The sequence below is a fragment of the Tasmannia lanceolata genome, unplaced genomic scaffold (assembly GCF_043159265.1).
Source record: "Tasmannia lanceolata isolate RefF3 unplaced genomic scaffold, GAP_Taslan_0.1 ptg000008l, whole genome shotgun sequence".
Taxonomy (NCBI): domain Eukaryota; kingdom Viridiplantae; phylum Streptophyta; class Magnoliopsida; order Canellales; family Winteraceae; genus Tasmannia; species Tasmannia lanceolata.
In genome coordinates this window covers 31,211,676-31,235,590 of record NW_027518685.1, presented here as the reverse complement: position 1 = coordinate 31,235,590, position 23,915 = coordinate 31,211,676, and the positions used below count along the sequence as shown (strand labels likewise).

At 41.1% G+C, this 23,915-nt stretch overlaps 1 protein-coding gene across 1 annotated transcript in view; it reads right to left on the bottom strand.

The window, feature by feature from the left end:
• Positions 1-23,915, bottom strand: part of LOC143885179 (AGC (cAMP-dependent, cGMP-dependent and protein kinase C) kinase family protein) — a 61,731-nt gene that overhangs the window by 27,560 nt on the left and 10,256 nt on the right. The window contains exons 4-6 of the mRNA XM_077389220.1: positions 18,032-18,273; positions 17,663-17,906; positions 16,993-17,072 (exon numbers count right to left, since the gene is read on the bottom strand). Coding sequence (XP_077245335.1) covers positions 16,993-17,072; positions 17,663-17,906; positions 18,032-18,273 — 566 coding nt within the window. The remainder of the gene's footprint in view (positions 1-16,992; positions 17,073-17,662; positions 17,907-18,031; positions 18,274-23,915) is intronic.

Here is a 23,915-nt window from a genome sequence, read left to right as displayed (position 1 = left end):
CAGGTGTGATTGGAATGAAGGGTAGCCATCTCAGACTCCATAGCAACGCGCCATCCCGGATGAGCAAGAGCATCAGAAACAGACCTGGGTAAAGAGACAGAAGACAAGGAAGAGACAAAGCTACGAAACAGAGCAGTCAGATGGTCATAGGAAACCACAGAAGGAATAGGATGAGCAGTTGTACGAGAGCGGGTACGAGATGTAATAGGAGAATCAACTAACTTATCAAAAGATGGTAAAAGAGGTACCTGAGAAGAGGAGATCGGGATCTCCGGCTGCGAGGACGGAAAACCCAGGCGGCAAGGCAGGAGCAACATCTCGCTGGCGACGCTGATAGATTCCTGTGACTGGAGGAGGAGGAGGAGGAGGAATAGAAGGTGGAGGAGTAGGAGAAGGAAGAGTAGGTGGAGTAGAAGGGACCAGATCAGGGAGGACAGGGAGGGGAAGAGGAACTGGAGAATTAGAGAGGCCATCCCGAACAGTAGCTGAAAGAAAGGGGTGGACTTAAAGAAGGTGACATCGGCCGAGATAAATAAGCATCTTAGCCTAGGGTTGTAGCATTTATAGCCTTTTTGGGTACGGGAGTAGCCTAGAAATACACAGCGCTCAGCCCGAGGGTCCAACTTATCCAGACCAGGAGATAAGTTGTGTACAAAACAGACACAACCAAAGACCCGGGGGGTAAGAGGAAAGGGATCACTCGTAGGATGAAGTATCTAGTACGGGGAGGAGCCATCAAGTACAGAAGATGGAAGGCGATTTGCGAGGAAGCAAGCGGTAAGAACGGCATCGCTCCAATAAGACTTAGGGACATGCATCTGAAAGAGGAGGGAACGCGTGATGTCAAGTAAGTAACGGAGTTTCCACTCAGCAACACCATTTTCCTGCGATGTGTGTGCACATGATAATTGATGAATGATACCATGGGACGAGAGAAATGTGCTAAACTCATTAGAAAGATACTCACGTGCATTATCAGTGCGTAAACATTTAATGGTGCACTGATATTGTGTAGTAATCTCAGTATAAAAAGCATGAAATGCATTAAAAACATGAGAACGATCTTTTAATAAAAACAACCAGGTAACACGAGAGAAATCATCCACAAATATGATAAAATATCTATAGCCAAACTGAGACATAGTCTACAAGGGACCCAATACATCTGAATGTACTAAATCAAAAGGACGTGATACTCGACTAAGGACCCTAGAGGGGAAGACACACTATGGTGTTTCCCAAGTTGACAAGACTCGCAATCAAAAGGCTGAATAGTGGAAGAAACAGTAGATGTCTGACGTAGCTTCTGGAGAGGGGGATGACCGAGACAACAATGCCACAGGTACGAATCGACAGAGCTGTGTAAGGCAACACGAGGCAAGTCACTGTCGAGATGGTAGAGGCCATCCACCTCACGGCCCGAGCTAATCGTCCTCCCAGTCGTGAGATCCTAAAAAACACAGTGAGAAGGAAAGAATGAGACACAGAAGTGTAGATTCATAGTAAGTTTGACTAACAGAAATTAAATTGAAAGGAGATTTGGGGACACAAAGAACAGATGATATTGAAAGCCAGAATGTGGAGATAAAGTACCGATATCAGTGATGGGTGTAGAGGTCCCATAAGCTAAAGTAACAGAATGAGTCGCAGGAGAAAATGGAGAAAAAGAACTAAGAGAAGAGGCATTACCAGTCAGATGGTTCGAGGCCCCTGAATCAATAATCCAGGAACTTGGGCTAGTAAGGAGAGTGGCCGGTGAACTACCTGGCTGAGCATAACCGGCAGTAGGTGGGCGGCTACTAAGACGGAGACGCTGCAACTCATCGTAATCGGCCCTGGAAATAGTCATAGTGTCACTCTGTGAGGCGGTGGGGGCGCTGCCAAGAATGGACTGTGTTTTTAAGCATCAATAGAATCTGCAGCAGTAAGGTGGGCCGACCGAGATGGATGAAGCTCTGGGTGTAGTGTGTAACACGTATCTATATAATGTCCCTCTCGACGGCAGTGAGTACAGTAAGAATGGGGTCGGCCACCGGTATGGTTTTAAATTTCGACCGAAATTTCGAATTTCAGTGGAGACCGACACCGAAATCACCAAAAAACCGAAACGGTATTTTATTTCGGTCGAAATTTAAATTTTTCCGAAATTTCACCCAAAAAACTTGTTTTTTTTTAAATTAATTTAATATTCGACCGAAATTTCGGTAATTTCGGCTGAAATTTAATATTGAATAAAATATTATTTTCTTTGTTGTACCGGATTTCGACCGAAAATTTTGAAATTTCAGGGTCCAAAACCGGTACCGGAACCGAAATTTTAAACCATGGCCACCAGTACCACGGCCGAGACCACCATCGCAGCCGCCGCCAAAGTCACGGCCGCCACCACGCCCGGATGAGCTACCACCACGGCCAAAACGGAACCCACCGTCATAAACTGCAAGAGCGGAACCGTCGGCAGGAACAACAGTAGAAGAAGCACTGGGTAAGCACTGCTGAGCACGTGAATAAATCTCGCTGATAGATGGAAGTGAACCGGAGCCAAGAAGCTGCTGACGAAAGGGTAAAAACTCTGGCCCCAGAGATTCGAGAAAGTGAACAGCACGGAACTGGTGACGATGTCGAGTAAGAACAACCAGATCAGTGGTCAGGAGCATATAGGTGTCAAGCTGCTGGCAGAGTGAGATAAACCGACTGTAGTGATCAGAGAAAGAGGCATCACCGCAGTGAAGATGTATCCACTCAGAGTAGGTGGATGAGAGACGTGTGAGGTTATCAACCCCAGAATAAATGAGAGCGGCATGATCCTAGATGGCCTTAGAGGTACGCAAGGTCATCAGTGGTCTATACACCTGGGGGGTCATACTCTGCCATAGAAGGCTGCGAATGAGGGCATCATCCTGCCACCAATAGTCATAGGTAGGATCTGAGGGAGAAGGGGGATCCTGCTCAATAAGGGATACCTTACCTCGAGCGAGGAGCTAGGTCTCAACAGCGAGACTCCAACTCAAGTAGTTGGAGCCGTCAAGACGCTCTGAGCTAATCTGAGGAAAAGAATGGTCCACAGACGGAGAGTATGAGGAAGGGGTATAACTCGAAGAAGAGGCCGACGCCGTAGCGGAGCGGGTGTTAGCACGAGAAGGGCTGATCTGAGGAGGATCAATAACATCAGGGGAGTCCATGACAATAGATAGAAGAACGACAAGAGGTATGAGAAGCTCTCAACGATACCGACAAACCAAAAGAAGTACAGCGAAGATAGAGGAGGATAAAGGTAAAGGAAGTCGGATCGATGATCCAGAGAAAAGAGTGCGGCCCCGAGACAAGGACAAGGGATGGGGGCGAGCTATATGAGCCATTGGGAAACAAGAAGATATAAGGACTAGACTTGGAGCCGCAAAGAGGTAGAGAACAATTTCAAAGGATTTTAGATCATTGGGAAGAGAATGAAACTAGGGTTGCTTGGTTTCATTGTTCGAAGAGGGTAAAAGAGAGAAGGGAGGCACTGTAGCGGTACTGTAGCGGGGTTGAAGGAAGGAGGGTTAGGTTTTAGAATTAGGGTTAAGGTTAGGTTAGAGAGAGGGAGAAGGAAGGAGGGTTAGGGTTTAGGACTCTGATACCATGTTGTGAGAGAACAGAGAGAAGAGAAAAGTGAGTTAGGAAAATCTCCCCCTCACTTATGTATTTATATTAAATAGGATAAGTACAAAAAATGACAACTATGCCCTTAGGCAATACACTATATCCAACAGGAAGCAATGTAGATGGCAACTTTATTATCACAATAAAGTTGTGCTGGAGACGATGATGGAAACCCAATCTCAGATAGGAGAGATCATAGCCGGAGAAGTTCTCCACTCGTGTGAGACATAGCTCGATACTCTGCATTTGAACAAGACTTAGAAACTATATCCTGCTTTTTACTTCTCCATGATACAAGGTTGCCTCCAACACAATAGCCTGTGGTGGATCTCCTACCTGCTGGAGATCCTGCCCAATCTGCATCACAAAATCCTTCCACGCGACTATATCCATGTTTCTTGAACAGAAGACCTTTCCCTGGTGCCCCTTTAAATAACGAAGGATCTGAATTACTATTGCCCAGTGAGAAGTGCGTGGTGCACTCATAAACTAATTAACAGTGAGGTAGACAAGCCTTCCTACTAATCGGCGATACCGACCAGGATCATCCATCAAATCTCCTTCGGCCATAAGTTTAGTATTGGGGTCCATATGTTCAGTCGTTGGTTTCATCCCTGTAAAACCAGTCTCCTCCAATAAATCTAGAACATATTTCCTCTGTGAGAGAGATAAACTAGTACCAGAGTAAGTGATGGAGATCAACGCCCATTGCACGTTTATTCTAGATGGGGTCGCACTCGTGGGCCCACATAGGGATCTTTTTATTTATGTTATGGTTATTTTATTGTTTTTAGGGATATTTTTGGGATTAGTTGGTATTATTAGGGTTATTTTAGTCTTTATTACTTTTAGGGTAGTTTAGTCTTTAAGAGATTCTTAATTTAGTAGGTTTCTTTATTTTAGGGATTCTTAATTGCCTATTTATAGGTAAGCTGCATCTTGTTTTCTTAACTTTGAATGATTAATAGAATTGAGACTAATTGAGTGCCTCCTTCCCTAAATTTCTTCCCTTCTACTTCTAATTCTCTTCTACTTCTCTTCTTCTTTTCTTCTTCTTCTTCTTCTTCTTCTAATTTCTTCTTCTAATTTCTTCTCCTTGCCTACATCAAATTGGTATCAGAGCGAAGGATCCAAGTCTCTGAAGTCTCCGCTGCGAATAGCTCGAGAATTCCACAAAATCTGTTGCCTCGAATTTTCTTCCGAACACAAAACCATCCGAAGCCCAAAACCCAACCCACAAACAACCAGTCCTTTGCCCCATACCCGTCATCCCTAAGCTTAAAACCCATCTCCCAGTCACCACCCTCATTGTTGAAACCTTAAACCAAAAAAAAGTCACCCTTCACCTGTAATTTCTCTTTCTCCCCTTTCTTCAATTTCTCTTCCCGGTCCTACACCAGTATGAAACCTCAATCCCCAGAAAGTATCGAAAGCGTCCAAGATCCTTTGTAGCAAACTCTTTTTGTAGTAACACTTTCAACCTCTGTCTGCCAGCTGTATCACTCCCTGTAATAATGATATCGTCTACATATACAATGAGTAGAATATGCCCTGCATCAAAACAACTAAACACAGAGTGATCCACTGGACACTGTCGCATACCAAATGTCATGAGCGCATCACTAAAGCAGCCAAACCATGCTCTTGGAGATTGTTTTAGTCCATACAAGGACTTATGGAGTCTGCAAACTGAGGAAGACATCTCCCCTAAGCAACATACCCTGGAGGTTGCTCCATATACACCTCCTAAGTCAACTGCCCGTGAAGAAAGGCATTTTTGACATCCAGCTGATATAGGGGAGGGGCCAACCTCGATTGACAGCGAGGGAAATAAACACTCTAACAGATGGAATTTTGGCCGCTGGTGAAAAGGTCTATGTGTAGTCAAGGCCATATCTCTGAGTGTAGCCCTTAGCGACAAGGCGCTCCTTAAGTCGCTCAATGGTTCCATCTGGCCAGAGTTTGATGGCAAATACCCAGCGACAACCAACAGCCTGAGCTCCAGAAGGAAGCAAAACCAAATCCCATATATGATTAGATTGAAGGGCCGCCATTTCAACATCCATAGCAGCACGCCAGCCAGGGTGATCTAGTTCCTCTTGGACATTCCTGGGCAAAGAGACAAAAGACAAGGAAGGGACAAAACTGCGAAAACAAGGGGCGAGATGCTCATAAGAAACAACTGAAGAAATAGGACGAGCAGTCTGACAAGATCTCGTACGAGATGCAATAGGTGAATCAATTGAAATAACAGGAATAGAAACAACGGGTACCTGAGTGGCAACAGCCAAGATCTCTGTCTAGGAGGAAACCTGCTCAGGCATGATATGATATACCTTCTCTTTCGCTCGTCGATGGTAGACCTTAGTAACAGGCGGTGGGTGACACGGTGCATCTGTAGTTGGACTAGGATGATCAATAGGATCGTGAAGAACAGGGATAGGAAGAGGAGGCAACAGCGCTGAAATGACAAACACATCCCCTGGAGAGGGAGGAAAGAACGGCTCTAACTCAAAGAATGTGACATCGGCTAAAACAAACATGCGTCTCAACCGTGGGCTATAGTAACGATAGCCTTTCTGGGTACAAGAGTATCCCAGAAATACACATTTATCTGCCTTAGCATCCAATTTATCAGCACCTGGAGATAGATTATGGACAAAACAGACACATCTGAACACTCGCAGATTCAAAGGAAATGGCTCATCCGTAAGATGAAGAACGTAAAAAGGGGTAGAGCCATCCAGAACAGAGGATGGAAGACAGTTAGCCAAGAAACAGGCAGTGAGTACGGCATCACTCCAATAAGACTTAGGAACTCACATTTGAAAAAGCATAGAGCGAGTGATATCCAGAAGGTGGCACAGCTTGCGCTCAGCCACACCATTTTGCTGTGAAGTATGTGTGCAGGAAGACTGATGAACAATACCACGAGAGGATAAGAAATCCTGAAACTCAGTAGAGAAATATTCCCTAGCGTTGCCAGTGCACAAACATTTAATGCTACAATTGTATTGGTTAGCAATCTCTCTACATAAAAGGTGCGAAAAACATGAAAAACCTGAGAACGATCCTTAAGCAAGTATAACCAAAGAACACGGGAATAATCATCCACAAACACAATAAAATATCTGTAACCAGAATGTGACATAATCCATGAAGGACTCCATACATCTGAACGCCATCCACCATCCACCATCGGAGGCGATGGTGGATGGCGGAGGTGTTCGTTCGGGGTCCCTAGGGCATCGTAACCCTAGGGCTTTGATACCATGTTAGAGTCAGAGAATGAGAATGAAAGCGTTGGAGACTTGCTCCCCCTCACGATGATATTTATATTATAAAGACAAGTACAATGACTATATTGCCCTCAGGCTCATTACATATATCTAACAGTGGCATTCTCAGAGATGAGAACGGAACGACTCGGTGGGAATTCTCAGATCCCATTGGCATCACGGATGCGAATGAAGCGGAAGGTCAGAGCAGTTTTCCAGGGGATCAGAATAATAGAAGACAGTGATTTTGATTGCCTAATAGTGGACGGTGACTTCCTTAATGTCAGTAGATGGCTACAAAGGAGTCAATCCCACCCATGGAGATTGAACATTTGGATTGACGAGATCCAAGACCGTATGGCTAGGTCCCCTATTTCTTATTAGCAAGTCAGAAGATCAACTAGTAATGAAGCCTGAACATTGTTTGAATTTTCGCCCCCTTGAGAGATTATGTTTCTCTTTTTTCTTTTCCTCCTCTCTTTCTTCTTGTATTCCGGTGCTTGTACCGACCATCTCAGTCACTTTTCGCCTCTTTTAATATATTCCTTTGCCATTTAAAAAAATGATAGAAAAAGAACTCCATGACCTTCATTACATCAAATTCAATGACCTCCCAACATTCCTAGAAGAAAGCTGAAGGGAGATTATCAAGAACAAGGGAATGTACTTTGGGAGGCTGAAAACCGCTTTACAGAGCTCCTCCCTAGAAAAAGAAGACTCCAAATTGGCAGATTAGAAGAGATAAATAAGGAAAATCTCCATAAATCCATGGCCTATCTTTCTAATCACTAGTGAATAAACTTGAAAAATACTGAGATATTGCTCCCTCCATGCCCCTTCCCTTCTAGCTTCCTAAACTTCACAATTGATCTTAATTTCCATGTCATCTTTTTCCTGCCTTGTGTAGTGGCTATTCTATGAAAAGATTCCATGTTATGGTCTCCTACTGCCATAGAGACCTAGATCTTTGAAGCAAAAAGGCTCCCACTTGATCATTAATATTAATCCAATTATGTTTAAGAGAGGATCTCATATTGCTCTCAGTCAGAGATAAAGGAGCAATCACTTCTCTTTAAGACCTCTATCTCACTTTTTATTAACTTCATAATCGCCAAATTGCAGAAATATTCTTTACTTCATTGTCACAGTAAGGCTTTAAGAACCCCTTAGTTTGTGGAAAACATAATCCAGCCTATCCATGCCTACCAGGAAAATTATTAGAATTCCACCAATTTTGAATTAAGGGCTTAAAATCCATGAGTAACCCAAATTAACTCGAGCCTAAAGGAGGAGTGACGCCTTAAATTTTTTTAAATATCCAGAGAGAAAATGCTCGAGATAGAGCATAGAACTTTAAGAAAAGCATAAGAACGCTCAAGGTTGATATGAGAAAACCTAAGCCAGACATAATTATGTATTAGGGATATAATGCCAAAGAACAAAATTCATCTAAGAACACCAAAATTTGTTAAGCATGAAGGGAAAAGCATGGTCCAAATGCAGTCTAATCTTTCATTACCCATAGGTCTTTTCCGCCATCACCAAAACTTAATCAGATAAAAAAAAGTTTGAGATAGCCATTAACCTATTAAACTAAACAAATCAAAATATGCAACACCATATTTAGGCCAACCAAGCACAACAGAAGGATATGGCTCGAGGTTTCTAGGGATGGCTGTAGAAAACATCCTCCATCATCTGGAAATCTTGAGATAACCATTAACCTATTAAACTAAAAAAATCAAAAATATAACACCAAATTTAGGCCAACCAAGCACAACAGAAGGATATGTCTCGAGGTTTCTATGGATGTCCACAGAAAACATCCTCCATCATCTGTGTGAAACAACCAGTTACTCCAAAAGTTTAAGCTGTAGGAGAAGGTGTTATTTAATGTTTTATACTTTACACTCCCCCTCACATGTGGCCCCTCTTTCATTGGGTTGGCCTACACTTGGCACATATGGCCCCATTTTTTGGGTTGACCATTGCATGTGGATTTTTTATATTAAGGAGGTTTGAACTCAGGACCTTTGCTCTGATATCATTTGTAGGGAATTTAACCGCGTAGAACTCACCCCTAAAAGCTAGCCATTAGGGGAGGGTGCCCATTCCCTTATAACCCATCTACATCCATTCCACTTTACCTATGTGGGATCTTTGCTTTTGCGTGGAACCCCAACAATCTCCCCCTCCATGCGGAAGCACGTAGACCATCTCGCCCCTCCACGCGGCGGCAACGTGGGAACCACGAGATACTATACCGGGGTTTCCGAGATCTTCCCCAAGGGACATTTCCGCCCTCAGAGGCAAACCAGGGTTACCACGCCCTGAGCTCTGATACCATGTGAAACAACCAGTTACTCCAAAAGGAAGTTGTTGGAGAAGGCGTTAATTAACCTTTTATACCTTAACAATCTGGAAATCCTTCTTCTCATAAGATGATTCACTGCAAGAATTTTTCCATTAGGGAGTGTTCGGTTGTTGCGTTGTCTAATGGATTCCATTGGAAAGTAGTGCTTTTAGGCTAAAAGACAGAATTCAAGATTGTTAAAGTATAAAAGATAAATAACGCCTTTCTTCAACAGCTTAAGCTTTTGGAGAAGTTGGTAAGTTAACATGGTATCAGAGCCAACGGTCTCGAGTTCAAACCTCCCGGATAGCAAAATTCCACATGCGATGGTCGGCCCAAAGTGGGACCACATGTGCCATGTGTTTGCCAAGTGGGCCACACGTGCGGGGGAGTGTTAAAGTATAAAAGATAAATAACGCCTTTCTTCAACAGCTTAAGCTTTTGGAGAAGTTGGTAAGTTAACAAAGATGTCTGGTTGCTACTTTAGGGGCACGGGAAAATGACGTGGAGGGAAAGTTGGCTGAGGTGGAGGGAAAGTTGGGTGCACTTTCTCACTTTCAAAGTTATTGAATTCTAGATTTCTGCTAATTATCAGACGAACTTCATGAATCAACAAAGGTGCTTAAATAAGCATTTACAGATAACCACAGAAGATAAAGAAAAGATCAAGAGAATCCTAATTCTAACCATTTGCCTAATCTATCTTGAATACCTCTCTCTCACTCTCATCTAGATCTAACGAGTGATATTCTCTAACATGCCCCCTCAAACGTATGTGGATTGGAAATCAACATACGTTCGATTACAATAAAAATATCCCCAAATAATTACAGTAGAATATCCCAAAAATAATTAGCACACTGTTGAATCATGATGATCTTTCTGTTGAAGATGTCGCCTGATCTTTGGCGATGTTGTTGAAGACGAGCATTTCTGTCTGTTGGCAAATGGCTTAGGTTGATTGCCGAAGATAATGTTGCTTGGAAGATGAGCATTAATAGGCTTCATGAGACTCAGCCTCCATGGACGAGTTTTCGCGAACCAATTTTAGATATCGATCTTCAAAGATGGATAGGTTTTAAATGCCGATCTTCAAGGAAATGGATAGCCATGGATCATCATGGGACAGCTTTCAATGCCGATCCTCGTGGAATTTGAACTGCTCTCTCAGGCACGAACCTCAAGGAACCGAGGCCCCTCAACTGAGTAGAGGTGTCCTATTTCAGGCATGAACCTCAAAGAAGTACCTCAACTGAAATGGGCGAAAGAAAAAAAATAAAGGAAAAAAAAAAGAGGAAAAGGTGAAGAGAAGCGACGATTTCCAGCTGAGAATAATAATGACAAAACCAATACATGAGAAGGCTTAATAATTTTTTTGGAATGGAAATATAAAATATGAAGGGTTTGTGAATTTCTCATGACAAAGATATCATGAAAGCATTGACAAAGAGGTGTTTTCTTTTGCAAAGGACAAAAGGAGGAGGGTAGCAGGAAAAAGAAGGAAATTAAAAGGCAATGATGTGAATAGTTGTGAGAAAATCAAAGCTTGGAGTGCCTTTAACAAGGTTGGGATATATTCTATTTAGCAAAACCGTGGAAATATGCGGGGAGGGACTGTCATTTCCTTATTCCCAATAAGCATTTAATGCTTTCTACAAAACTTAGAAACGGATTTGACTAGAGCTTTTGTCTTCCCTGCCCGTGGATTGAAATTGAGGCAGCCACTATGCCCGTTGCTAGTATGGATCATGAGATTAGAATCAAGAAGGGGAGAGCTTCTTGCGGTCATGGCGATGAATAACAGACATGTCGGCGAGGATGGCAGGAATCGAACGGGCACACGCTGGGAAAAGGAAACCAAAGCAAAATAAGGTGCGCACTTGCGTGCCGATCATTGAGGAATGATGCTTTGTAGTCTGAAAGAAAGGCTCACCTCTTCTCAGCGGAAGGAATCGGTTTATTGCTTCTGAAAAATCACTGCTCTACTACAGGAACAGATAGATATGATTCAGAAAAGGGTTTGTAATGGCGATGTAGTGCCCGGCGGATGGCTAGATCAGTCGTTCGTCAGAAAACGGAATTGATGGAACTATGCTTAGTGCGTGGTCGGATCGACCCGCTCTGATACCATATTGAATTCTAGATTTCTGCTAATTCTCAGATGATCTTCATTAATCAACAAAAGTGCTTAAATAAGCATTTACAGATAACCACAGAAGATAAAGATAAGATCAAGAGAATCCTAATCCTAACCATTTGCCTAATCTATCTTAACTACCTCTCTCTCACTCTCATCTAGATCTAACGGTTGCTTCCCTCCTTTCATTTGTATTAGGGAGAACGACATCTTACGAAGACAAGATTATTGCCTTTTGCCATCTCCACCGTGCTCACAGAGCCCTGTCGGTATTGTCTGTTTAAAGTGAGATGAGAAGAAAATACTTCGAGAGAAGTTTGAAGAAAGTTCTCCCCTTTCTTTTGTTCTTTAAAACCCACATCATATTTCTGCTAGAAAAGATCAGTCATGTCACATCACTCATTTTTTAGGTCACTCATTTTTTATGGTTTGTTTGGCTTTATGCTATCTCCTACGATTAGCAATGCAACCACTACTTTCTAAATTCTTACATGATGTTTGTGATGGCATGTAATCTTTGGCATGCGTGAAATGCAAGCAAAAGAAAGGTAGGGATAGCACCCTGTCATTTTACTCATGACACCCATTTTCATTATCCTAGTTTGCTCTTGTCATGAATGCCCTTCTTCTCTTTATAGTGCACCCTCTCTCTGTCCTTTGCAATAAAACAGCAACCTCAGCCCCATCCATTCCAAATTTATGAGATTTCTAGTTCCCCCTCTCATATTGATATCAGCATACCTTTGTTATTCCCCATTATTCATTCCAATATTTGCTATTTGCAACCTCTCTTTCATGCCGCGTCTAAAAATTTTTGCGGATATTTGCGCCATTGTTTATGATCATCAATTGTCACTCATCTCTTTACTTTCTTTTCCTTTGTCCTATTCCAGTTGAGGTACCTCTTCAAGGTGCGTGCCTAAAATTGATTACTCTACTCAGCTGAGGGGCCTCGATCCTTTGAGGTTCGTGCCTGAGAGAGTCAAATTCAATGAGGATCGGTACTTGCTGACCTGTGATTTCTTGCTGACCTGTGATTTCTTGCCCATCTTCGCCCATTTTTGCCCATCGAGGCTCATTCTTGCCCATTCCGGCATGGTCCATTGTGATCCATTTCTTGCCCATTCTGGCATTGGTCCATTGTGACCCATACTCGCCCATCGAGGCTTCAATTTTGTCTAGCCTATTGAGGCTATGATTTGTTCGGATTCATCTCTTCGCTGCACATCAACAAGCAGCGTCTTCTTCGGCAATATACTTTCAGCAAAAATATCAGAGATATTCGTTATCAAATTTTGTTTGTGCGCTTCAAACCAAAGGATTATATTTTCTTATGAAGAATTCTAGTGGAAAGTTATATTTTCATATTGGGATTTTATTGTAATCAAACGTATATCGATTTTCAATCCATACACGTTTGAGGGGGCATGTTAGAATATATGGGATATTGGGAGATCAGATTTGATTTGATTATAGGATATTGTAAGATCCATCATTGATTTTATTGGGTCATAGATTAGGGTAGGCTGGCTTGATTAGGCAATTAGGTTAGATTTGGTTTATCATTTTCCATTCCTATGGTAATCTCTTTCTATGTTTATCCCTTTGAGAGTTTTATATAAACACTCATAGGGCTCTTTGTAATTTGATTTGATTATCTAAATTTATTTATTATTCTTCGATAGTTTGGGCACGAAAGGAGGTGCCTGTAGGAAAGGCTCTGACCTCCGGTCATCTTTCCCCTTGCCAAGTCAAGCCTGTGGAGGCCCAAACTTCTCCCAGCCGCGGTAAAAAGGAAGTCCGCCAGTGCTAAAGACCAAGACCCAGTCTTGTCTAGCGGGCGCACCGGAGCCATCCAGCCCAAGACCTGCCAAATTCATAACCGACAAAGGGAGCTTCATCTCCTAAAAGAGGAATGTCAGGAACTCTTTGGTTTTTGGATCAGACCGCCGTCAAATCCTTTCACATCTCTCAGAGATGGAATGTTACCGGTAATGGGTGGAAGTGGGTAAGCTTCCTATGTGGATAGAGGACGTATCAACACCTTCTGCATCTTTTAAAGGATGAATATAGGTGTTGGGTTGATCATCAAAGTTCAAAAGCCCCTTTTTTGGAAGGCAGCAAAAATAGAACCTTTAAAAACCAAACTACGTAATCTTTTTCATCTATGGCTCTCAAAAGACATCAAAATGGCAAACAAGGTCATAGAAATCCCTGAGGATCTTGAATTCATGCGTCTCGATGGTTACAAGATATTCTTGCTGCCCGTAACCGAAGACGTCACAAAAGAAGAGCAAAGGCCCAATCATATGATTGTTAATAAACGACCTTGCTGTACTTTGTAAATCCCATCTCCCAATCATTCAATGCGGGGGCTTTTACTAATTTGATTTCGGTTGGCAACGATTTGCAAGAAAGGGTCGACGAAATCCATTTCTTAACACATATCGGCATTGTGGGGTTAGGGAAAGCTTGACTATCATCCCTCACTCAGATACTTCGAACCAGCATATAAATTACAAAGAGCCCTAAGAGTGTTTATATAAAACTCTCAAAGGGATAAACATAAGAAAGAGATTACCATAGGAATGGAAAGAGATAAACCAAATCTAACCTAGTTGCCTAATCAAGCCAGCCTACCCTACTCTACTACTCAATCAAATCAATGATGGATCTTACAATATCCCATAATCAAATCAAATCTGATCTCCCAATATCCCGTATATTCTAACATGCCCCCTCAAACGTATATGGATTGAAAATCGATATACGTTTGATTACAATAAAATCCCAATATGAAAATAGAACTTTCCACTAGAATTATTCATAAGAAAATATAATCCTTTGATTTGAAGCGCACAGCCAAAATTTGATAATGAATATCCCTGATGTTTTTGCCGAAAGTATATTGCCGAAAAAGGCGCCGCTTGTTGATGTGTCGTGAAGAGATGGATCCGAACAAATCATAGCCTCAATGAGCTAGACAAAATTGAAGCCTCGATGAGCGAGTATGGGTCACTATGGACCAATGCCGGAATGGGCAAGGAATGGGTCACAATGGACCATGCTGGAATGGGCAAGAATGAGCCTCGATGGGCAAAAATGGGCGACGCTGGGCGAGAAATCACGGGTCAACAAGTACTGATCCTCATGGAATTTGACTCTCTCAAGCATGAACCTCAAAGGATCGAGGCCCCTCAACTGAGTAGAGTAATCAATTTCAGGCATGCACCTCGAAGAGGTACCTCAACTGAAATAGGACAAAGAAAATTAAAGCAAAGAGATGAGTGACAATTGACGATCATAAACAATTGCGCAAATATCGGTAAAAAAATTTAGACACGGCATGAAAGAAACGTTGCAAATAGCAAATATTAAAATGAATAATGGGGAATAACAAAGGTGTGATGATATCAATATAAGAGGGGGAACTAGAAATCTCATAAATTTGAAATGGATAGGGGTGAGGTTGTTGTTTTATTGCAGAGGGCAAAGAGAGGGTGTTGTCCCTACCATTCTTTTGCTTGCATGTCACGCATGCAAAAGATTACATGCCATCACAAACATCATGTATGAGTTTGGAAAGTGGTGCTTGCATTGCTAACCGTAGGAGATAGCATAAAGCCAAACAGACCATAAAAAAGGAGTGATGTGACATGACTGATCTTTTCTAGTAGAAATATGATGAGGGTTTTATAGAACAAAAGAAATGGGAGAACTTTCTTCAAACTTCTCTCGAAGTATTTTCTTCTTATGTCACTTTAAACAAACAATACCGACGGGGCTCTATGAACACGGCGGAGATGGCAGAAGGCAATAATCTTGTCTTCGTAAGATGTCGTTCTCCCTAATACCAACGAAAAGAGGGAAGCAAAAGGAACAAAAAAATGTAGCAGTAGCTAGCCGGGCGGACGGCAAATCGGCCACCTGCCGGAGAACGGAAGCTCTTGTATTAAGGTCAAGCCAAGGACGATGGCTCTGATACCATGATAAATTTAGAGAAATTTTATTATTCTTGGATATCTTGGATATCTCGGATAAATTACAAAGAGCCCTAAGAGTATTTATATAAAACTCTCAAAGGGATAAACATAGAAAGAGATTACCATACGAATAGAAAGAGATAAACCAAATCAAACCAAGTTGCCTAATCAAGCCGGCCTACCCTAATCTACCACACAATCAAATCAATGATGGAACTTACAATATCCCATAATCAAATCAAATTTGATCTCTCAATATCCCATATATTCTAACAAAAGTCCTGCTGTGAGGAGAGGATTTGGGCTTGGGGAGAGGAAAACAACTATTTAGGCTTGGATTCCCTCCCTTTCTTGACAGCAAAATGACCGGAAAGAATTCATTTTCCATTTGCAACAACTTTCTTGGGCTTGGATTCTTTTCTTTTTCTTGACAATCAAACGACCGGAAAGATTTCATTTTCTTTTATATTCTTTTTTGCCACATTATTTTCCTTTCCTTTCCCACGCTGATTAATCAACCGACCATACCCTTAAAGGCTAACCATTGAAATGCAATTGCCAGATGCAAAGGAAAAGGGTTTGAAAATACTTAGGAAGTTCATCACCGGCCCTGATCAAATAACATTACGCAGATGATTTTACTAAAAACTGAACAGATTGATCCAAATGCCACCTGACCATGTTGAATTCTCCTGTCATGCACAAGCACCGACAATGGCAAAGCTTAATTCGATGACTTTGAATCAGAACAAGTCTCTCCCCGGATCAACAGAAGGTGTGTAAACTACAATAGTCATCCTAGAAAAAGGAGTGATGGTAAGCTCGACCAAAGAAACAGGATGGCAAAGATCATTTCTGTGTGTGTACCAAGACGTACAGGATGAGGTTTCCCAAACGAACTATGTTTAGACCAGCTCTAAAAACGGACCAAAACCAAAATTTAATTCAAAGTTACATAATATGATGACAGAAGAGAACTGAACTAACATGTAACTTATGTTACACAAAGGGAAGTACATAAAGGGATTTAGATCAATGAAATGTTGGATCCTTTAAAACACCAAATATGAAATAACCAAGTATCTGATGGGAATACTCAAATAAGGATACTTCTACCGGATCCTTCAGAGCAATTCATAGGAGATATGGAGAATCCATGCACTCAATCCCCATCACATCAGATACCCATATCCAGGCCAGATAGGAATGCCCTACTCTTATTGCATGAATGACAAATACCAACTGCACTACACCTACGGATTATAACTTTGAAGTCTACAACCCTCAAACAAGATGAAATGAGTAATCTGAAGTGATACTTTTAAAGGAAAATCTAAACATGCAGTACCTAACATTAGACTCTTTTAAGTATTTGCCTCTCTGGTTTTACCATTCAAAAATAAAAAGAGAACTACTTTGATTTATGCTTAGCGCCCAGAGACAATAACCACGACGCGTCAAAGTAAAAAGTCAATGAATGTAAGGAAACAACAGGTGAATGCAGGAAAAAAATAACTGCAACGAAAGAAACTATAACAGCGCAAGAACATAAAGCTGAATAAGATATTAGCACAGAGAACTAATGAAAAATAAATGTACCAATCACACTCCATGCCATAGCCTTTCTTTAGTAATACTTCAGGGGCAATATAGTCCGGCGTGCCCACCGTAGAAAATGCCTGAAAAGGAAAACTGATAGCATGTTACTGCAAATAAAAATGCTTAAAGAACTAGAGGAATACAGCTTGCGGCAGAATATCTTAATTTTGCCACCTTACAATGAACAGAAACTTAAACCACTGGCACCCTATGTTGCAAATCTCGTCTTCGGGAATTTCTCAGCAAGGTAAAATATCGGGATACATTAATGTTATTTTTATTTTCTCGGGTTTATATCGGGAAAAACGATAAAATAAAATTATTTAAAATATATATGTATATATATAAAATATCATAAAAATATCGTGATAGTATCGCGGTAAATAACATATCGCTGCATTTTAAAAACAATAAAATAAAATTATTTAAAAATATATAAATTAAGTAAAAATATAAAATAACGTAAAAAAATGTGATGTTATCGCGATAAATAAAAATATCGCTGTATTTTTAAAATTCTCGGGATTTTGTCGTCTTATCAAAATATCGCAATAAAAGCACTATATATTGAAAATATAGGAACAGCTGGCACCAGGGCTGAGATGGTCAGGGAAGAAATGCGGAAGCAGGAAACGAAATTATACAGTGAGTGATAGCTTTGTACATATACCAGCTTCCTTCTGTTCATCTGCCAATGCTGAAGTTGTTCAAGGGGACTTTTCCAACGACTCTCATTACTTGTATCAGGAAAGCATCCATCAACATCCATTGAATCTCTCACGTTCTCTTCACCAATCGGTTCATTTTCATTCAGAGCGGATAGAGTTCTACAGTCGAGAGGCTTGCAAAGACCAAAATCTGACAACTTCATGTGACCATTTTTGTCCAATAGAAGGTTGTCAGGTTTGATATCTCTGCAAAAAAATATTCGTTAAAATGCATGAAAAAAAGGAGATTGTTGGCCCACCAACAGCCTAATTAGAAGGATTCAAACCCTTCACAAAATGACCCTAATTTTGACTTGTAAGTGAATACCAACCTGTGGATATAATTATGCTTATGAATAGATTCTATTGCGAGGACACTTTGGGCGATGTAAAATCTAGCCACACTTTCAGTTAAAGTGTCTTCTCTTATCAGAAGGGTCATCATGTCACCTCCAGGTAAATATTCCATAATTAGATACAAGTACTCAGCGTCTTGAAATGAATAGTAGAGTTTCACAATGCAGTGACTGGCAACTTCAGCAAGCAAGTTCCTTTCAGCTTTAACATGTTCAACCTATGGTCACCAACAAAAAAAAAATTTGTTCAACCTATGGTCCATAACAATATTTGTTAACTAAGTCTAGCAAACAAAAATACAAAGAATATGAATAAAGACACAAACTATAATCATATGTAATCAATAGCAAGTATAAGAAAGTAAAGGACTCTAATCACAAATCACTAGGCAGCAGCATCAGGAGTTGCGACAACCAAGGATTGAAATGTCAGTTTCAAACAAAACCGAAACCGAAACTGAGGTCGAAATTATAAAAAAAAAATGGAATATTCGAAACTTTTGCCCGAAATTTGGAAAATTCGGTGGAAAGTAAAAGACTCCAATCACAAATCACTAGGCAGCATCAAGAATCCGAAATTTTTCGGCCGAAATCCAACACCGAATTTATGTACTTTCGGAGTCGTTGCGGACCGACATCCGAAATTTCGGCTGAAACATTTGGTTTCGGCCGAAATTTAAAACCATGGCTACAACAAACATCAGACTCAAGCTTAAAATATTGTAGCAGTACCTGTACTGCCTAAATAATGTCATACGAAAAACAACCTGGGGTCCATTTTACAAACTAAAACCACATCTGTGCATCCTACTCATTATTGAGAGCGTAACAATGCAGGGATCATGAACATGCCAGGAATACAAGCCACACAAATTTTACTCATAGGTAATCCATAGCAATTTTTAAGGGTAATAACAAATCACATAATTTTTAAGGTTGTAAATTTCAATTTTGGTCAGCGCAGAAACAGAAACATTTCGGTTTTGGTGGAAATCTTGTAAAATCGTGGAAACGTAGGGAAACATATGCAAATGATGAAATTTTAAGATGACACTTTGGGAAATGTTAGAATAAGCACAAGTACATACTTAGAAACCATCGCATAAGCACGAAAGCTATCCATATGGCTTAATCACATCGAGTGACACTCATTGTCGCACGTCTGGGGGAATAGTAAAGTCAATAAAGAAGATGTGGTTACATTGTTGTGCTATTCAACGATGTTTCGTACCAAATATCATTCTCTACATTAACTCAACTCAACAAAGCCTTTGGCCCAAACTAGTTGGGGTCAACTAAATGAATCTTTTAGAAAAAATTCATGAAGGAGGTGAAAGGAATCTACTCGGCTCAAATTGACTAAGTCTAATGCTAGCCCTAGTTGGGTTCGTCTACGTGGATCATTTTCTTCCATTCTCTCCTATCCAAGGCCATGTTCTCTGTTATGTCCTAGCCATCAAGTCTTTCGTCATTGTTTCTACCCAAGTCGTTTTCGGTCTGCCCCTACCTCTTTTTACTCCATCAACTTGGCACGAGTCACTTCTTCTCACTGGAGCATCCAAAGGCCTACATTAGATATGTCCAAACCATCTTAAGCGGTGCTCTCTCATCTTCCCCTCAATTGATGCCACCCCCACCTTTTTACGAATGTCTTCATTTTTAAGTCTATCTAATCTTGTGTGGCCGCACATCCATCGAAGTCTTCGCATTTCTGCTACACTCATCTTATGCACATGCTGCTTCTTGGTGGCCCAACATTCTGAGCCGTACAGCATGGTTGGCCTCACAGCTATCTTACAAAACTTTCCCTTCAACTTGGTAGGGATTTTACGGTCACACAGAACTCCGAGGCAAGCTTCCACTTCAATCAACCTGCTCTTATTTTATGGTTAACATCTCTTCAATCTCTCATTCCTTATGTAGAATTGAACCAAGATAGTGAAAAATATCCCACTTAGGTACCTCCTATCTAGTCATATTTACTACATCCTCGCCCTGCCTCCTTACATTACTAAAGTTGCACTCCATATACTCTGTCTTAGTCCTACTTAGTCTAAAACCTTTGGATTCCAAGGTACTTCTCCATAACTTTAACTTAGCATTAACTCCTGCTTTGGTCTCGTCGATTAATACTATATCATTTGCAAATAACAAACACCATGGCACCTCACCTTGAATACCCTCCATAAGCTCATCCATAACTAGAGTAAAAAGGTAAGGGCTTAGAGCTGATCCTTGGTGCAGTCCTATTGTAATTAGGAATTCATTCGACGTGTCATCCGTAGTTCTCACACTAGTTACCGCTCCATCATACATGTCCTCAATCAAATCAACATACTTAGTAGGCACTTTTTTCTTTCAAGGACCCACCACATAACAATCATGGGAACCCTATCATACGCTTTTTCCAAATCAATGAAAATCATATTAAGGTCCTTTTTATTTTCTCCAAATCGCTCCATTAATCGCCTAATCAAGAAAATAGTTCCAGATCGTCCGGGCATGAAGCCAAACTGATTCTCTAACACCTTAGTCTCTTTTCTTAGTCTATGCTCAATTACTCTCTCCCAAAGCTTCATAGTGTGACTCATTAGCTTAATTCACCAATAATCGGTGCAACTCCGAAATATCCCCTTTATTCTTATAAATCGATACTAATATAAATATCTCTTTTCTTAGTCTATTCTCTACATTAATGAAATGAAATGCAAATCATAACATCTTTCTATTTTTTTGTCGTTCAAACCATTTTGGTTGAATTTATGGGATTTCGGTCATATTGCGAGAATTTAGATCGAATCTCGAGAATTTTGGTCTGAAATAATGGCATGGGAGAATTTATTGAGATTCCGTTTCTGTGGACTGAAAGTAGAAACATTTCGGTCATTTCATGAAATTTAAAACCATAGTTTCTGCAAGACAAAAGAGGGCGAGCCTTGGCGCAATGGTAAGGTTGCTCCATTGTGACCTGGTGGTCACAGGTTCGAGTCACGGAAACAGGGGCTCTCTGTAAAGCAGGGGTAAGGTTGCGTACATCTAGCCCTCCCCAGATCCCGCAATGACGGGAGCCTCGTTCGTGCGCTGGGCCGCCCTTTTTTTTAGTTTCTGCAAGACAGTCACAAAACCCAATGTTTCAACTCAGGTTTCTCTCCAAACACAGCCTTTGTTTCATGCCACATAGTTCATATATTTCTAAACTTTTCACCTTCTCTCCAAACGAGTTCAGCCTTCCTTTTCTTGAATCTTTAACCACCCAGCCCTTGTTTGTGCACAGTAGTCCCTCCTAATAACCCTCCACTTCCCCTCTTATCTCAGTCCCTAAACCTTTATAAACCGATACCCAATAGCCACCTGCAGGGTCTACAAATCAGCCCCTAAAAACCGCCCAGAACTGCCATAATTCTCAGCCATCAACTCCTTAGTCCCGCAACCACCACCCTTTCCCTGCTCCTTAGCCACCCCTGCAACCCAAATTCTCAGCCATTATTCCCTCTTGAAACCGGCCAGCATATGTCACCAGAGACCCTCACCTATTTACCATAGTTTCAGCCGCAACTCCATCTCAAATCCCAACCCAGTTTTGCCACTTCAACCTCTCACCAATCCCATCCTAAACTATCACCCGAGGGCCACGTTGAAACCTCTAAAGCCAGCCGAAACCAACACCTAGAAAACACCACAAGCAACTCCCCACAACAGCCACAGACCTCGCTTTAACCAGCCCCAAAGCCAGACTATCACACCTTGCTGCTGCCACCGTCCTTCCTGATCAGCCACCAAATTCCCTACACCCGACTTGCTTAGCCCTTTTGTTTCTCTTCCAACAATTCAGTCCTTATTACCACCCAATTCTTGCTTTCCTTCACTTTCATAACTACCCAACTCTAATAAACCCTTCCTTGATTAATCCCTCAAATCACCAACCCAGGAACTCACACATTAAATCCCCATTATTCCTACTATTGAAACATCAACCTTTCCCCAAAGATTCTTACCTCCCAATAGCCTTCATCCCATCTTACATTAGCCACCCAATTTCTTTCTTGCCTTTACACCGTAATTAACATCATTTAGCTCACCCATAGGATTCCTTACACAACCACCTTCCCTTCAATTAAGATTTTCATTACTTTCTAGTTTTAGTCCCTTTTATGCCATTTTCCAATAGTTCTACCGTGCCCTTTCAACTATTTTCAACTATTCCAAATGCCCTTTTTTATCTTTCAACTACCTTTTTTCTTAGTTCCCCTTCCCTAAGACCGCTACATTACCCTAAACCTTCACTACACCATCCGTTCGTTTGGTATCAAAGCATCTGCTACAGCGCCCGTGTTAAGAACACACCAAGGAGCACATTAGGGCCTAGGAGGCGCAAGGGAATTTAGGGCCAGAGGGATAACCTATGACTTAGCATAGAAGGAATTAGCTGAGAAGACTCCATTATGCTTTATATTCCAGACAAGCTCGTCCTCATGATCCTCAAGAGAAAAATAGTGCTTACAAATTGTTACCCTGAGTTGACAACCCGAGCAAAAAGAATCGGGTAAGAGCTAGCCAAGAAATCATCACACCACCCATCCAATCAAACAGAAAGTTTTTGGCTTTTTGCACCATTTCTGACATAGAAGGATGAGTGAGGAAAAGAACTGAAAGCCACTCTCCCAATTGGAGACACTTACCGTGCTTTTGGTACTTAGTGTAGATCACCCTCTCCCATCACTCGTCATTGCCAAAAGTGCAGCCTTTTGGATTCTAACGCTCTTAATTCCCAAACCACCAACGAATTTTGGTTGACACATGATCTCCCAATTAATTAGATGAACTCTCCTAAATGTGGTGTCATCATTCCAGAAGAAATTTAGATACCTCTTATTAATTTTGTTGACACATGGTCAAATGAACTTTCTTAAATGTGGTATCATCATTCCATAAGAAATTTAAACACCTCTTATTAATTTTATCCACCACCTAAGGACGAATCATGTAAAGGGACAAAAACGAATATTAGAGAAGGAAGCCATGCGAAAGGTAATCCGAATAGGGGGGAGATAAATACATGGAATTCAAGGAGGAATCTGATTCTCTCGACCACCGAGTCCCAGTCACAAGGACTAGGATTCCCATCCGTAAGAGGAAGACCAAGATGTCTGATTGGCAAACAGGAGGGAATACAGCCAAGAACAGGAGCAATGGAATTATCCTCAGAGGCATTGAGATTGATGCAGCACACCTAGGATGTCTTTCTGTTGATCCCTTGGCCGGTAGTTTCCTCGATGAGGAAAATAATGGCATTGATTCTAGCTGTATGAATTAGGGAAGTCTTTAATCAGGGTGAATTTTTTATGCTCTAAGGCCAAGGCCAGCAGAATTGCATCATCAACATAAAAAAACTATCAATAAAATGCGTAGTTCTTATGTATCGTTACCAAGGTCATCATTTCGAAAAATTGTGTTGTTCGAGGCTTTTATAAGGACTAACAAGGAAAAGACCTAGATCCAGAAACCAGACATGCTCCAAGAAACAATTTCAATATCACATTTTTCTAGGAAAAAAAAGTGTTTTCACTGCTCTGACAAAGCTATAACTGCCTAAAATTTGCAATCGACTCCAAAAAGGTACTTTTTGAACACCAACGGACATTAAACAAAAGCAACATCTAATATGGGTGATGTTAGATGTCCCAATTCCACCACCATACACATGGCGAATACTAAGCTCAAAACATATGAAATCCTTTAGGGTAACGAAACAATTTTTTGGCCCTCATATAACATGTCGCTCCAGATATGATATCAGAACCACAATTTAAGGTTAAGCTAGTCTTGACAACCCGAATATAAAATTCAAGTTAACTTGTCC